Source organism: Eretmochelys imbricata, chromosome 5, assembly GCF_965152235.1.
Source record: "Eretmochelys imbricata isolate rEreImb1 chromosome 5, rEreImb1.hap1, whole genome shotgun sequence".
NCBI classification, from domain to species: domain Eukaryota; kingdom Metazoa; phylum Chordata; order Testudines; family Cheloniidae; genus Eretmochelys; species Eretmochelys imbricata.
The window spans coordinates 5,147,581-5,163,207 of record NC_135576.1 but is presented as its reverse complement, the minus strand read 5'-3'; the positions used below and the strand labels follow the sequence as shown (position 1 = coordinate 5,163,207).

General features: G+C 46.2%; 2 protein-coding genes across 2 annotated transcripts in view; one reads left to right on the top strand and one right to left on the bottom strand.

Annotated features, from left to right (window-relative positions):
• UBAP1 (ubiquitin associated protein 1) overlaps window positions 1–8,348 on the top strand; it is a 53,374-nt gene extending 45,026 nt beyond the window's left edge. The window contains exons 5-8 of the mRNA XM_077816607.1: window positions 1,221–1,256; window positions 1,834–2,034; window positions 4,648–4,749; window positions 7,067–8,348. Of these exons, the coding sequence (XP_077672733.1) occupies window positions 1,221–1,256; window positions 1,834–2,034; window positions 4,648–4,749; window positions 7,067–7,207 (480 nt within the window). The 3' untranslated portion in view covers window positions 7,208–8,348. The remainder of the gene's footprint in view (window positions 1–1,220; window positions 1,257–1,833; window positions 2,035–4,647; window positions 4,750–7,066) is intronic.
• A 3,238-nt stretch (window positions 8,349–11,586) lies between these two features.
• Window positions 11,587–15,627, bottom strand: part of KIF24 (kinesin family member 24) — a 32,489-nt gene continuing 28,448 nt past the window's right edge. The window contains exon 12 of the mRNA XM_077816606.1: window positions 11,587–15,066. Coding sequence (XP_077672732.1) covers window positions 14,926–15,066 — 141 coding nt within the window. The 3' untranslated portion in view covers window positions 11,587–14,925. The remainder of the gene's footprint in view (window positions 15,067–15,627) is intronic.

The window sequence follows — 15,627 nt, the reverse complement described above, 5'->3', positions numbered from 1 at the left end:
AGGCAGGTCAAGAGTTTAGTAGGCTTTAGCAATCTATTGGACATTTGTATGGATAATTAGCAGCCACAATTACATTAGGTTAAAATGTTTTAGAATTATTCTGAGAAGGGCTATAAATCCTCCCTCTTTGGGCCATCTGCTGACTGACAGGTTGGGAAGAAACATCTCTTACAGGTAGGATTCAGAGCAGCAGCAGCTCACCAGCAACCACACAACAGAACCACTAACCCAGGAACCTATCCTTGCAACAAAGCCCGTTGCCAACTGTGTCCACATATCTATTCAGGGGACACCATCATAGGGCCTAATCACATCAGCCACACTATCAGAGGTTCGTTCACCTGCGCATCTACCAATGTGATATATGCCATCATGTGCCAGCAATGCCCCTCTGCCATGTACATTGGTCAAATTGGACAGTGTCTACGTAAAAGAATAAATGGACACAAATCAGATGTCAAGAATTATAACATTCATAAACCAGTCGGCGAACACTTCAGTCTCTCTGATCACTCGATTACAGACCTAAAGGTCGCAATATTACAACAAAAAGACTTCAAAAACAGATTCCAACGAGAGATTGCTGAATTGGAATTAATTTGCAAACTGGATACAATTAACTTAGGCTCGAATAGAGACAGGGAGTGGATGGGTCCTTACACAAAGTAAAACTATTTCCCCATGTTTATTTCCCCCCCCCGCCCCCCTCCCCTCACTGCTCCTCAGATGTTCCTGTTAACTGCTGGCAATGGCCCACCTTGATTATCACTACGAAAGGTTTTCTCTCCCCCTCCCCGGTGGTAATAGCTCATCTTAAGTGATCACTCTGGTTACAGTGTGTATGGTAACACCCATTTTTTCATGTTCTGTGTGTATATAAATCTCACTGTGTTTTCCACAGTATGCATCTGATGAAGTGAGCTGTAGCTCACCAAAGCTTATGCTCAAATGAATTGGTTAGTCTCCAAGGTGCCACTAGTACTCCTTTTCTTCTTACGGGTAGGCTATTCCGTAATTCTCCACTACAAGGTGTTTTATGTTTCGTTGTCAATGACAGGTGTGTACTAGATGGACCAACGGTCCGACCCAGTATGGCAATTGTTGCTCCTCTACCCATCTTTCCTGGCTCTGTCCTTCCAGGCTCCCTTCTCACTAGGAACTTTGCTTGTCAGTATAGTAGACAGCTCTTCAATCTTCTCATTCATCTGTTGTTTTTACAGGTACAGAGAGACTACAAGGAATCAGAGTTCCCTATGGTAAGTTCCCAAATTACCTACATAAGTTGGTATGTTGCATAGTACATTCCTAAATTACCCATACATTGGTAATGTTCTTTTGTGTGAAGGAAGCAATGAATGGCTCCTATGAGTGTACTGACGGTCAATAAAGTGGTCAGCACATGGGTGTGGTCATCTGTACCTTTGTAGGGCCAAGAGTTGATTCTGCTTATTTCATAAATGCTCTTTTTGTTACCTACTCTCTCTAGCTGGCTGTCATCTCATGATGACAGAGCTTGGCTAAATTAGTAAACGTAGATCTAGTATCTTTCAAAGTAGAAGGGGATATCAGGTGAGGAACTGCCTAGGGTGATCCTAGAAGAGATCATTGGGAGCAGAGGGAATGTTTTTGTACCCCACTGCTCAGTTTCATCCCAACAGTGATTGGTCTCCCAAAGGAAGTGTGGGAAGCCCAGCTCTGTTCATTTCAAACGAGATGAGATAACTCCCTCAGAGTTCTGTAAAGAGTAGTCCTACACTGGCCAGGGAGGGAGGAGGCATGGTGCTGGGATAGAGATGTATCACCACTCATTTCTGCTTGGCTTTCCATTCCTAGATAACGCACCAAAACTTCACAGTGTGTAAAGTGCCCAGTAATACCAGCTGCACTAAATGGTCAAGCGGCCCCACGTACTCAGACATGCTGCAGACCCTGTCCGCCAGTGAGAGGCAGTGTGTGGAAACAGTCGTCAACATGGGATACTCTTACGACGATGTCATGACAGCCATGAAGAAGAAAGGACAGAATATAGAACAGGTACGAGCTCTTGCAAAGGAGTGGGAGCTCCAGAGGTGCAGCCATCTCTGTCAGTAGTGTGGACCCCATGGCCTTACAAAAACCAAAACGCTTAGGACCTAATGGAGGCCTGGAATTTGCCATAATTTGCAGATTAACTGGGAATGGATTTTGGAGCTGAAGTGTGGGTGTCACTAGTACCAGGTGAACTGGCTACAGGGAAAGTGTGTCCATTGGCCGCAGCCAGTGGCAGCTTCAGACATGAGACATTCCTTAGGTTGGCACCAGCCTAGAAATGCTTCCTGTCCACTGTTCTGAAATCGGGGCAGGCCCTGAACCACACGTGGCCTTTCCTCTTTTGTGGGGAGAGAGGCTGGGCTTGGAGATCTAGACTTCAAGTGAGGAGCTTTAGCATGGACCTTCGCCTTGCTCAGATACAACGGGGGTGAAAGCCAAATAGCACCTAGGTAAAGAGGCGGATTCTGTGTACAGCTTCTGGGCCAACTGCAGTTACGGGTGCGTGCAGCTATTGCGCTGAAGGCTTTGATGCAGGCTCACGGTTTGGGAGATCTTGGCCCAGTGTTCCCTTTTCAGTTTTCCCACCCACGTGTGGAATGAATTTTGTTATGTGCACCAATATGGAGGTGGTGTGTCACACATCACCTCCATATTGGTGCACATAACAAAATCCATGTTGCAGGGCTGGGGCCGAGGGGTTTGGAGTGTGGGAGAGTGAGGGCTCTGGCTGGGGGGGGGGGTGGGCTCTGGGGTGGGGCCGGGGATGAGGGGCTCAGGGCTGGAGCAGAGGGTTGGGCTGCAGGGGTGTGAGGGCTCCGGCTGGGGGTGCGGGCTGGGGATGAGGGGTTTGGGGTGCAGGCTGCCCTGGGACTCTTCCCCCCCCACCCACCCCCCAAGCTTTCTCTCCCCGCAGCAGCACCTGGGCTGGCGGGGCGGGGAGTATGCGCCCCTCCTGTGGGAGAGGTGCGGCAGGGCCAGGGCTGGGCTGGGGCCACATTATAGGCACCTCTTGCCACGGCAGGTCCGGGCCAGGGCTGGGTTGGGGGGGGGGCGCCACTCCCCTGGCCGCAGCAGGTCCAGGGCTGGGCTGGAGCCGGCGGGGAGAGGCATCTCTCCCTGCCGCAGCCCTTAATAGGCTGATGTGTTGGCCGCACAGCTTAGCGGGAACTTAGTCTTGGCCCCGAAGGATTTGATGGGTACAGATGACGCATGCTGGCTTTCGCAGTGATGCAGCAGCTGGCTCTTTTGAGTGTGTGGCGTTCTTCAGTCCCCACAGCATGTGGTGCAAATGGCCTCAGAACGGCGCTTGCTAAAATGAGGGCACAGAGCTCGCTTCACTGCATAGGGAAGTGGCAGTTCCGAGTCTGGATCCGTTTCAGACTCAGACAGTGTTTCTACCCAGACGAATAGGGGAAGAATGCTGCCAAATTTTCCTTATTCTCACAGTTGCTCTGTGCCCTCTTCAGAGCGTCTCCCTAGCCCCCCAGAGCACGGAGGGGGATGCGTTTAGTGGCCCATCAGTGCTTGCAGTTGGTAGAAAGGATACTTTGTATTGGCTGCTTGAGTGACTCATCTTCTTTCCAGCCGATCGCGAACTTAAAGCATCCTTGTGCTCTAGAGCAGGGTTCTCAACCAGGGGCTTGCAGACCCTCAGGGGTACGCACGAGTTTTCCAGGGGGCACAGCAACTCATGCAGATATTTGCCTAGTTTTACAACAGGCTACATAAAAGGCACCAGCGAAGTCAGGACAAACTAAAATTTCCTACAGACAGTGACTTGTTTATACTGCTCTGTGTACTTCAAGAGCTGGCACTCTTGGTGTACGTGACTTCTGGAGACTGCATGAGGTGCCAAGTTATGAAGAGTCCAACTTCAGAGCTGGGCGGCCAGAGAGCGGCAGCTGCTGACTGAGGGCCCAGCTCTGCAGGCAGCTGCACAGAAGTAAGGGTGGCCATCTTGTGATCTCCCTCCCCTCTGCAATAACCTGATGACTACCCCCCCAACTCCCTTTTGGGTCAGGACCCCTGCAGTTACAATACCCTGAAATTTCAGATTTAAATAGCTGAAATCATGAAAATTACTATTTTTAACATCCTATGACCGTGAAATTGACCAAAATGGACCGTGAATTTGGCTCTTGTCTCAGCAGAGCATCCAGTAAGCTGAACTGATCTCAGAAGGTGCGACCGCTTTCAGATTGGATCAGCTCCCTGAAGTCTGTGGGGAAACCAGGATTCCAAAGGCTTTTCATCTTGATCACTGAACCCTCAGCCGGGTGTTAAAATAGTTGCTGTGTAGAAGTACTAGCCACTTCCGAAAAAAGGGTTGACGGCAGGAATTGTATCCGCGTTAAAAGGCAAAAGAATGACCAGCCTTTAATTTATAGAGGGCTTCTGGCTGAAAGCGTGAAAATCAAAGCTCAGGGAGGGAGAGAATGAAAGGCCAAAAGAGTTTAGTTCAGCTTCTCTAAACAAGTTCCCTTGCTGAGAACCTGTTAGTCCCAACAAGAAGGACTTTCTCCAAGCAGTTAGTGAAGCCCTGTCAGTGGGCTGTGGTGCATGGGTGAGTAGCCTAGTGGTGAGTTCCACTCTCCCATCTTACCTTTTCCCCCACAGGTTCTTGATTATCTGTTTGCACACAGCCAGCTTTGTGAGAAGGGCTTCGATCCTCTCCTTGTCGAAGCAGCTCTGGAAATGTACCAGTGTTCAGAGGAGAAGGTGAGGCTGTCCTGATTCCATGCCAAGGGGAGGTGCTTTGCTCTGTTGTGGCGGCCGGGTTATTTCACTGACTTTCAGAGAGCATCTCTCGCCATGGAAGTCGAGCGAATGCCTGTTCGGCCATTGAGAAACCTCTGGTTTGGGAGCAGTTCTGCTCCGATTACAGAACTGTTTCCTCCACTTCCGAATGTCAGCCACTTCCATTATTTTTGCTACTGCAATGTTTGCATGAAAACAGGAGACCTGCCTTGAGAGCTCAGCTGCTCCAGCTGCCTTGCTTGAAGTCCTCTAGCCATTTTTGGCACCAACTGTTTGCTGCAGCTGATGTCACAAAGGACTGATTTCAGCAGCAGTAAATTATTTGAAACTCTGATTTTGTTTTAATGCCAGAGACTTGGCTCCTGTGAGGCTGGGAAGCTGACTGTAAGAAGGGTTGGTGTTTAATCTCCCGGGCGCTAAGGATCATTGCATTCACTCTCCAAACGCTGCACTGAGGTCCTGGGGCTCATGTCCTGAGCACTTCAAGGGTGAGGCTGGGCCCTCAGCTTGTGCCCTGTGCCCCCTTTACTGTACCATTCCCTCTTTAAAATGAGCTGTCTCCTGACTTACAGCTTTGACAGCAAGACTAGGCAGCCAGCCTCACCCCACCCATCTGCTCCACATAGTCACTGGTCCTTCAGTGCCCGCGCTCCCTCTTTAGCTTGTGCAGCTGGTACATGCAGACCCCCCTGCTCTTTCCTGGACTCAGGATGGGAATGGGACTTGGCAGAAGAAGGGTCAGGCAAGCACGAGGGGCAGCTCCTGGCATGGCAGATGTGGAGTGGCGTGGACTTGGCTGCAGGAAGGAATCTGCACTCAGCCCCTCCTGCAAACCTGGTGACAGAACCAGTTTCACCCAAACCCAGGAAATAGCCAGTCCTTAGATGACACCCCCTTTGGGAAAGGCTTACACAAGTTTGGTGGGAGGAGGGGAAGCCAGGGGACTTGTTAGGGATGTGGGTTGCAGATGAAACCACTTTATGCGAATTCACAATTCAGATGTCTCCTCCTTCTGTCAGTCCTTGGTGTCTGCTGAGACTCAGGGCTCCCAGTTGTGGTGGTGCTGTTGTTGGACACCTGTCTCCTGGAAACTGGGGTGATCCCACTAACGTCCCATAGGCTCTGAAGAGCCATGTGATAGCAAGGGCAGTTCTACAGTTCCCAGACTCAGCCCCATGAGCCTTTAGCTTCTAACAAGCATGGTCACAACTTCAAATTGAGACAACCTTTGGAGGCAGCAGAAACTGAAAGGGCGGGCTTTGGCCTACATGGCCAGTGCGGGGTCCAGACTGGTTCTGGCCAATCCATGGGTAAGGCGTGAAACCAGCAGGCTGCAGGGTGGCCTCAGTGAAGAGCATGTTGGGGACTGATCCCTAACTCTCGATGGAGACTGTGTAGGCCCCAACAATGGTCTGTAGCCTCAAATGGTTAATTCACGCAGCAGAAGTTAGTGATGCATAATACACGCACTGCAGCCCAAGCATCATTGCCTGCTGGTTTCCTTCTTCTTCTTCTTCTTCTTCCCATCGTGCCTAGGAGCCCTGGTCCTAGATCAGCCCCCGCATTGTGCTAGATGCTGTCTGAACACAGAACTGTCTAAAGAGCTAGCAGTCTAAGTCGGAATCGAGAGACAATAGATGGCGAGCCAGATTGATGGGGGAGTCAAGGAAACAGTGAGGCAGTGTAGGTCAACTGTGATGGGCAGTGGTCTCTGACACCAGCCGTCTAATCGTTGTGCAGCTTTCTGTAGAGATTACAAAGGCAAAGGAGGGTTCTGAAGGTGGATAACGAGGACAGCCAAACGGCTGCCATGCCGTTCAGTGTGCATCCTTTAAACAAGTGCGGTTGAACTGGTTTATCTAGGTTTCAGAGTAACAGCCGTGCGCGTCTGTATTTGCAAAAAGAAAAGGAGTACTTGTGGCACCTTAGAGACTAGCCAATTTATTTGAGCATAAGCTTTCATGAGCTACAGCTCACTTCATCGGATGCATCTGATGAAGTGAGCAGTAGCTCATGAAAGCTTATGCTCAAATAAATTGGTTAGTCTCTAAGGTGCCACAAGTACTCCTTTTCTTTTTGGTTTATCTAGGGCAGCTGGGAGTTTTGGCCATTAACTGAGCAGCCCCCATTCTGGCCAGTGGCAGGAGACCCGCTCTGCATTGCATTCCCAGCCCCCGTCAGCATCCCCTGAATCAAAGCTGAGCCTTTTGAATCAAAGCTGAGCCTTTCCGGGAACCTTCCCCTTCTCAAACACTTAATGTCTCTCTCTCTCTTCTAGACAACAGAACTTCTCCAGCTAATGAGTAAATTTAAAGAAATGGGCTTTGAACTGAAAGACATTAAGGAGGTCTTATTATTACATAACAATGACCAGGACAATGCTTTGGAAGATCTAATGGCCCGTGCTGGAGCCAGCTGAAAACACTGGGGTTCTTGGAGAATAATGGAGAGCGCCTCCAGGGGAAGGCAGTCTGCCGGCGTAACCAGACCGCTGTCATCTTCACAGCCGGAGCGTGTGATGTGCTCTCTCTTTGGGAAGAAGCCCTGCGTTTCGTGTACATTGGAGAATGCGACTGACTGAGCCCATCTGTGTGCGTCACTCCAGCGCACTCTTCCCATTGAGAGGAGTTAACTTCCTTTCTTAAATTAAATTTTGAAAGTGCCCTTTCCTAGGTTTCCTTTTCTGGTTTGGCCACGAAGAGTTTAGACTGCCCGAGCACTACTGGAATTGTACATAGACAAAGCTGGAAGTATTCTCTCTCCCCCCCCCCCCCGCCTCACTATTGCACTGGACTTGGACAGAGGAATACAAAGTTAGGTTTGAAACAAGAATGCTCTGGTTCTTTGAAGCTGCTTTCATGGTGTCAGCTTTACTGAAACACTTGACTGTATCACAGTTCAGGTTAACTGAAGTTGACCTTTAGTGCAATGGACTTTTATTTGTATTGGGTTGAAAATTAGTCTGTAACTTAGTGGAACACTGGTTTCTAACCTGTTGCTATGCATAAAGAGAGAAGCTGTTCCTTTCCCTCTTGTTTTTGGCCCTTCTGTCACACTTCTGCCAGACATAGGTGTCCAGTGCTTGAGTGGTGTGTAAACAGAGTTTCTTCACAACAGGTAAGCTCTGAACTCTAGCTGGACTCACACCCAGTGACTGGTCCTTGAACCGAAGAGGTCAGAGCTGGGCCTCTGCAATCTCTCCCCTCCAGGTTTATAGGTTACTTAAACAAATTTCCTCCTAGGAAATCAGTTGATGGTCTGTTTTAAATGATAGTCAGTGTGAAGCAGGGGGTTCATCTTTCAAGCACTTTCTTTAAATACAAACAATATACTCACTGCATTCGTTTCATTTTTTTCACACTGCTTTAGTTACATATTCACTAACATCTAGTAATAGACATCAGGTTTTTTTTTGGTTTGGTTTTGATAGTTCAAAGTGTATTATGTTGTACATTGTTAAAGATCTAAATACATAAAATATACGCAGTTTCTTGATGAATCTTTAATTTGCTAAATATTTTGATTCTGCAGAAAACTCCTAATAAAACCCTAAAATGGAATTCCCAGTGTCCCGTTTCTATCTCTTGCGCTCCGGTTTCAGTAGAGGAGGTGAACTCCTGTTACAATTGGGAGGAGGGATGTAATCATAATCAGTCCCACCTAATAGGTCCTCCAAACCCAGGCAATCCCTGCCACGCCCAGATGCTCCATGCTTGTATTGTGTTTATTTGACAGAGCTGGACACAACTCACAAGGAACTATCAGAACAGGTTTTAAAATGTCACTGTTAACACAGACAAGTGAGAAAGTCTCTGTATTTGCTCCTTAATTCTGAAAGTTGAATTTTTCCCCATGAAAAATCTCTGTCCAGGAAGAAACCCCCCTCAGAAAGGGCATGAAATGCATTGCCAATGAAGCCTACTTTAACCAAACCTCCTTTGATACAGATTCACCTTTTTGTGGTTGTCGTTACGTTTTTTTTGTTTTTTTTTAAAGTCTGGTTGGAGGGTCACCATGTCAGCACTTATGGAGTATCCAAGCACAAACTAACCTGCCGTGGCTCCGATTTGCCCTGGAGCTGTTGGCTGCTTCATGCTAACTCACGCAGCCGTTTCAATACCACTCTCCAGCTTGTGAGAGAAGCTATTGAGACACTTACCTGTGAGCATATATCGAGCCAGCCTGCTTCAGGTTGTTAAACAAAAATCGTCAAGGAAGAACCCGACCAATGTCTTCCCCAGCCAGCTGGTCCTAAATTATGTCGCAGGGTCTCTGAATTCTGTTGTGCCTGGTGCAACAGGATGAAAATTCTCTGGCACCTTCATTTTTACCTTAAGGAAAGGGTGGGGGGAAGCTTAGTGGTTTACATATACAAGTTAATACAGTCAGGGCAATAGGCCAGTACTTATTCCTTACCTCAGGAAGTTTGGGACTGGGATAAGCACATTTGGGTGGTTTTTACTAAAACAATTGGCAGCAAAATGATCAATGTGTGACACTTCAGTTGACATCTTTACGTTTCAGAGTTAACCCGTTGAAATGAATGGGGCAGTTTGCAGCCTCCAGAGATATTGTCTGAGGCAGAGAACAATGAAAACATGAGGCATGTAAGCTGGGAGGGATAATTTAATCAGAAAAATGCAAACTATGATTGGAAATCATTTATGAATGTCTTATGAGATGCCCAAAAAGCCATAATCTAGGGAAGTGGTGGTGGTGGTGGTTAAATTATATTATATGAAACAAATGGTAGAAAGGGGAAGTGAAGAGTAATGACTATAAATCAGAAGTTAGGAATTGTAGAAAATTGATAAAGGGAAGCCAAGGGACATAAGGAGAAATGTATGGCCAGCAGCGTTTAGGACCATAAGGAGTTTTAAAAATATATTAGGAACAAAAAGAATACTGACAATGGTATCTAGTCCATTACTAGATGGAAATGGTAGAAATATCAAAAACGCAGAGGTGTTCAATAAATATTTCTGTTCTGTATTTGGGGAAAAACAGATGACTCAGTCTCATATGGCGATAACTCTTTCCATTCCACTAGTATCTCTAGAGGATGTTAAACAGAAGCTACTAAAGTTAGATATTTTTCAATCAGCAGGTCCAGATAACTTGCAACCAAGAGTGTTACAAGAGCTGGCTGAGGATCTTGCTGAACTGTTAATGTTGATTTTTCACTAAGTCTTGGAGCACCAGGGAAGTTCCAGAAGACTGGAAGAAAACTAATGTTGTGCCAATGTTTAAAATGGGTAACCGGGATGACCCAGGAATTATAGGTCTGTCATTGATCCCTGGCAAGATAATGGAGCAGCTGATCCAGGATTTGATTTAATAATGAACTAAAGGAGGATAATGTAATAAATACTAATTAACATGGGTTAATGGAAAACAGAGCCTGTCAAACGATCTATATTTATTTTTTTGGTGAGATTATACATTTGCTTGACAAAAAGATAATGTAATATACTTAGCCTTTAGTATGGCATTTGACATACTGCTCCAAGATATTTTGATTAAAAAACAAAAATGATATAAAATTAGCAGGGCACATATTAAACTGTTAGCTCTCAAAATGCAGCTGTAAATGGGAAATTATCTAGCAGATCCGTTTCCAATGGGGTCCCAATGTGGTTCTGGTGCCCACAATTCAAGAAGAATGTTGATAAATTGGAGAAGGTTCAGAGAAGAGCCATGGAAATGATTAAAGGATTAAAAAACCTGCCTTATAGTGATTGAGCTCTTTGAGTCTATCTGTTTAGCTAAACTAAGAGAAGGTTAAGGGGTGACTTGTTTATAGTCTAGAAGTACTTGCCTGGGGAACAAATATTTAATAATGGGCACTTCAATCTAGCAGAGAAGGGTATAACACCAACCAATGGCTAGAAGTTGAAGCTAGACAAATTCATACTGGAAATAAGGTGTACATTCTTAATAGAGTAATTAACCATTGGAACAATCTACCCAGGACTGTGATGGATTCTCCATCATTGGCCATTTTCAAATCAATGTTGGATGTTTTTCTAAAATCTGCTCTAGGGGTCGGTCTAGGTGATCACATTGGTCCCTCCTGGCCTTAGAATCTGTCTGCCTTCCAAATGGTTAAGGGTTAAAATGACAGGGCTGCAAAACCCTAATCATCCCCTGCCTGCTGGCTGAGAGAGAACCTTATGGTTGCCACCAGCTTTAATGGTGAAAGCCTTGAAGAAAACCCACACTCTGCGGCTCTGGGGGAGGTGCTGGCAGCTGCCACTCTGCTTAAGTACAGCGCTGTGGCTCCCATGCACAGCTGCCGCTGGACCTTTTTGGGACCAGTCCACAATGGTCTCGCTGCTATAACTGATTCTCACACTGCCTCAGCGCCCTCTGTTCGTCTCCGGAGCACGCAGGGGCCAGTGGCAGCCTATCATGGTGCTTGTTACACCAGGGCACATTTTTAAACTTCAAAATCTATTTCTATTCTTTGTTCTGCCACAGGTTTCTGGTGTGGTCAGTCATCTCTCCCTGTCGCTGTGCTCATTGTAACAGGGTGCAGACGGGAGGGGCTGCAGGCTGCAAATCATTTTTAAAAATAATTATCAATCGTGTGCAGCTGGTGAAGTTACTGGCCTGATACTTCTGATGTCAATAGAAGTGCTGGGCTTGTGTGTGGGGATGTGGGGGTAATACTTCTCCCCCCGGAGTATTATCTTTTACAATCTAATTTGGATTAGATCTCAACAATACATTTAATCCTGGACAAAGTGTACAAGAGCCTTTTGCAGTAAATAGAATTTTAATTTAAATACAGTAAATTTAAGCACAACACAGAAGTCAGCCATGCACGCTAGCATCCACTCACTGCACTCAAATTCCAAAGTGAATTAATTTTAGTTCTTAGTTTACGTGATTTTACGTGGTCAGGCTCTTCATACAACAAGGTTGTTTTATAAAGACTCTGTGCACACCCCATTCATCAATCTGAAATGAAAACCATCTCGATCATACCTGTAAAGAGACACCACCTTGCAGACGAATTAAAGTAACACCTAAATAACAGAACTGAAAGACTGGAGGGGGAAATATTGTTAGTGCATTTGACAGCAGCTTGTGTAGTCAATATTTCTGTTTCCTCTCCACACTCAGAACCCAATTCTCCAAACAAGTGGGCATGTAATACACTACTGTGTGCTGAATGTTAATGCGTGCAAATGTTTCCAGGCTTGGTGCCTTAGTTCCTCTCCTGTTTATGAGAGTTTCTTACACAGTAACAGGAGAAAAAAAATGCATTAAATAGAAAAATTCGATTGTGCCACCACAACCCAGGGACACATGTAGTACCTGAGAGGACTTACCTCCTTTTGAAAAAACTGCCTAGATTTCAAGTTATTGGGTATCCTTTTAACTTAACATTTACAGGGAGAATCACGCTCTGCTCAGTGAACTCTCATTGTGAAATAGGGTTGCTAGGCTGAAATGTGCCAGTTCTAATCCCCTTCATACAGGAGAACTGAGAAGAATGAGCACTGAGACAGAGCACTTAAGGCTTACATGGTGCTTCAGCTGAGGTGCAAAAATCCTGTATCCAAACTAGCTACCACCTCCTGGACGGCTGGCTGGTTCGCTCATCCAGATTGTCACTGATACATCCTGGAAAACTAGTGAGGTAAGCTCAATGGGTTTTTCATGCAATTGGTGTCACAAATGGTTCTTCTCCGGCCCCCTACTTAGAAATGACCATTTTAAATAATGTGTCTAACCCCTCTCCCAGTGAACTTTCAGGCTTTTGCTTTGCTGAGCCTGTCTTTAAAACTCTTCTCCCTGGTAGATGGAGGTTTTATTACTCAGCTGTGCCTCCCTGCATGCCTTTGGGGCCCCTCTGCTTCCCAAATTTAAAGACACCGAGTCCTGCTACTTGCTTCGAGTCTTCGCCTTGGCAGGCGCTCACTTCCTGCTCTGTATGTAACCATCTGCCCAGAGGAACCCTCTCCTCTTCCTGTGACCACTGCATCTACTTCCCTCCCACCTCCTTCCCCCAGCTCCTGCCTAACCTGCATGCTATCCACAGCACTCCACCAAGCTTTGTCTTCTGCAAATATACTAAGAAATTGCTATGGACACTATTGCAAAATGTCAGGATCTACCTGCTTGCAGTCCTGGAACAATGATTGACTGTCTGCTGTATCTCGGCCCCTCTCTGAGCATTCCTGACCCACAAGAGACGGAGGGGAGGGGAAGGGGCTTTCCAACAATCATGTATTTTAAAGGAAAATTCCCAAAGAAACTCAGTATCACATCTCCTCTTACCACTCAGTAATTAGAACCACCCACCCCTCCTAGGGACTAATGTAACAAAATCCATGTTCTTCCGTGGTTTTTTTCTTGACTACTGACTATCAAACATGTCTGCCTTGGTACATGCCAGGGTGTCATGCTTAAAGGATATAAAACAGGTACTTTCTCTCTCCGTGTCTGAATGCCTCATTTCCCTGAGCAGTGAAAGCTGCTTTCTAAGAGGCAAAGGCAACCTGGCTGGCTTCCTGGAGCGCTGGTTTCAAGTGTGACTTGATGCTGGCTTGTAATCTGAATACATTAAAAACCTTAACTCCTCAGATCTTGGAATAAATCGTCTCTCTGCTCCCAGAGATAAGCCAACCGGTTACAAGAGGGAGACCTGACAGCAAGGGAAGTCAGAGAACTTTGAAAGATCACTTCTAAACTTAGGGTTGCTTTGCATATTTCTTGCCTTGGAATTCTGTTCCTGAGCATTTGTTATATGTGAAGTTTCTAGGAGCATTTGCACAGGGATGTTACCTTTGCAAAGCCCCAAGTTGCTGGCTAACACTGTATGTCTATCTAGCTGAAAGATTACTGTACTAATGCTGGTCATAAGCCCAGGCTTCAGTGCAGTTATGGTTGCAGACTGGAAATTCAGATTCTCAAAGGATACACTTGTTATTTCACCCCTGACATTTATGATTAACTGCAATATTTTGATCAAGCCCCTTTTGGCTAGATCAAAGTTCTTTATAAACTCAGATTCCTTTTAGAATAGATTTTAGAATGTGTTCAGTTTCTGGAGTACATGATCTAAGCATATTCTTCACGGTCACTTACGGCTTAAGCTGGTATACTCCTTTGTGGAGCAAATGTGGGACATAAGAGACCTGTCTGTTGCATCTGTGGAGGGATCCAGTTGATGGCTCTGATGGGTGGGGTTCAGCGGCCAACTTCAGGAGACAGTGAGGCTAATGAACGTCTAACCCCCCCACAACAAGCTGGGGATATTTTGCAGCTGGCTCAGAAGGGAAAAAATCAGTTCTGCAGTTTGATCTGAACGGGAGAACTGTACTACCGCATAAACGGCAGCAGTGGACAGACCCACAGCCACCCCACCTACCACTAGGCCAAGATCCTCTGATTAACTGGCACCAATGTAAACTCAGTACAGGCAGCAGCAGGTTACGTGAATTTTCAATGCAAGTTCTCTTGCACATGAGCCTTCTAATAAGTCATTTATTGTCTATCACTTAAAGCATCCTTACGATAGGTCTGCAGTGTTAGTAGCGGGCACAGAATGACGGTAGCCACCACCTTGGTTCTTCTGAAACTATAAACCAGTCTGGCTGCAACTAGATTTTCATTAAACCTCTGTCTGGGTTATTTTACTCCAGCAAACAGCTGTTCGCCTCCATTTCCTCACTCCCTTCTTCAACCAGTTCTTGTAAGTCTGGAATCTTTCTTTTCACAGGCTTTTCTGGTTTCAAAGTGTTTTCCTAGCTGCGTCATTTTCTCAGCAGCACACAAGTGCCTCTAACGAGAGGAGTGCGTCTGAAAACCACAGACTGGGTGGGACTCCTGCTGCTGCAGTGTGCATTTTGAGGCTACAGAATTATTGCTTCAAAGCGTATGGTTTCCTATTATAAGGATGGACCTAAGAATACAGAGCCCCTGGCTTCAAACCAGATCTATAAAGATTTCTCATTTACTTAAATTTCTCTCAGCCATTATCTAAAATATATGTTAATCATAAACACCAAACGTTACACTCGCCACCTCCCTTGCTGCAGGGGTACCTGACCACCAACGGTGGAGAAATAGTGAGCATTTGTTGCAGTAACTAGTCAGTGCGGGATGAATGCAACCTGAAGCGGACTAAGGTGTTGTAGTTCTTTGCAGGGTAGCGTCAGTCTCGGGACAGGCTAAATAGAGCTGAAGCTGGGCTCGCATGCTTTGGATACACTTTGATTTCAGCATCAGGATTTCATCCAGTTTGGTCACATAATTTTCAAAATCCTAGAGTGGAAAACAAATCAACAAAATTAATGCTGGACGGCGGATGATGGGGCGGAGGGGGAATAACTAGCATGCACAGAGTGAGGCGTGAGGAAAAGAGCTGCTCTTCTGAAGCAGTAAATAAAAGTATGTTTGGCATTCTACTTCCAGTGTCATCAGTGCACTCAATATTCTCTTGTTAAAGGCCTGACCTTGAGAAATAGCACAGCTCTGTTTGCAAGAGCCTCGGGGCCCCAGCTACTGGGGCTAACTGGCTTATTTACAGTCTGCCTCCCTGCTGCTCCCCTTTTCTTTTTTCTTCCAGTGAAGTTATTGCTGGCAAAGGGGGCTGGATCATAGATCAGGATGGTAACAGTCCTACATGACTATGGTATTTACTGGGTGCCAAATACAGTAGTAAGAAAAGCACATTTGAAATGGTCTCTGCTCTTGCCATTCTCCAGTTCAGCTGTCCCACCCTCTTTTCTCCAATCTCCAGGACAGATGCAACGCAAGCCCATTCCTATCAATGCACCTCAGTCCTGACCTGGTGGGAATCAGCACTGTGACCATCCCCATAGC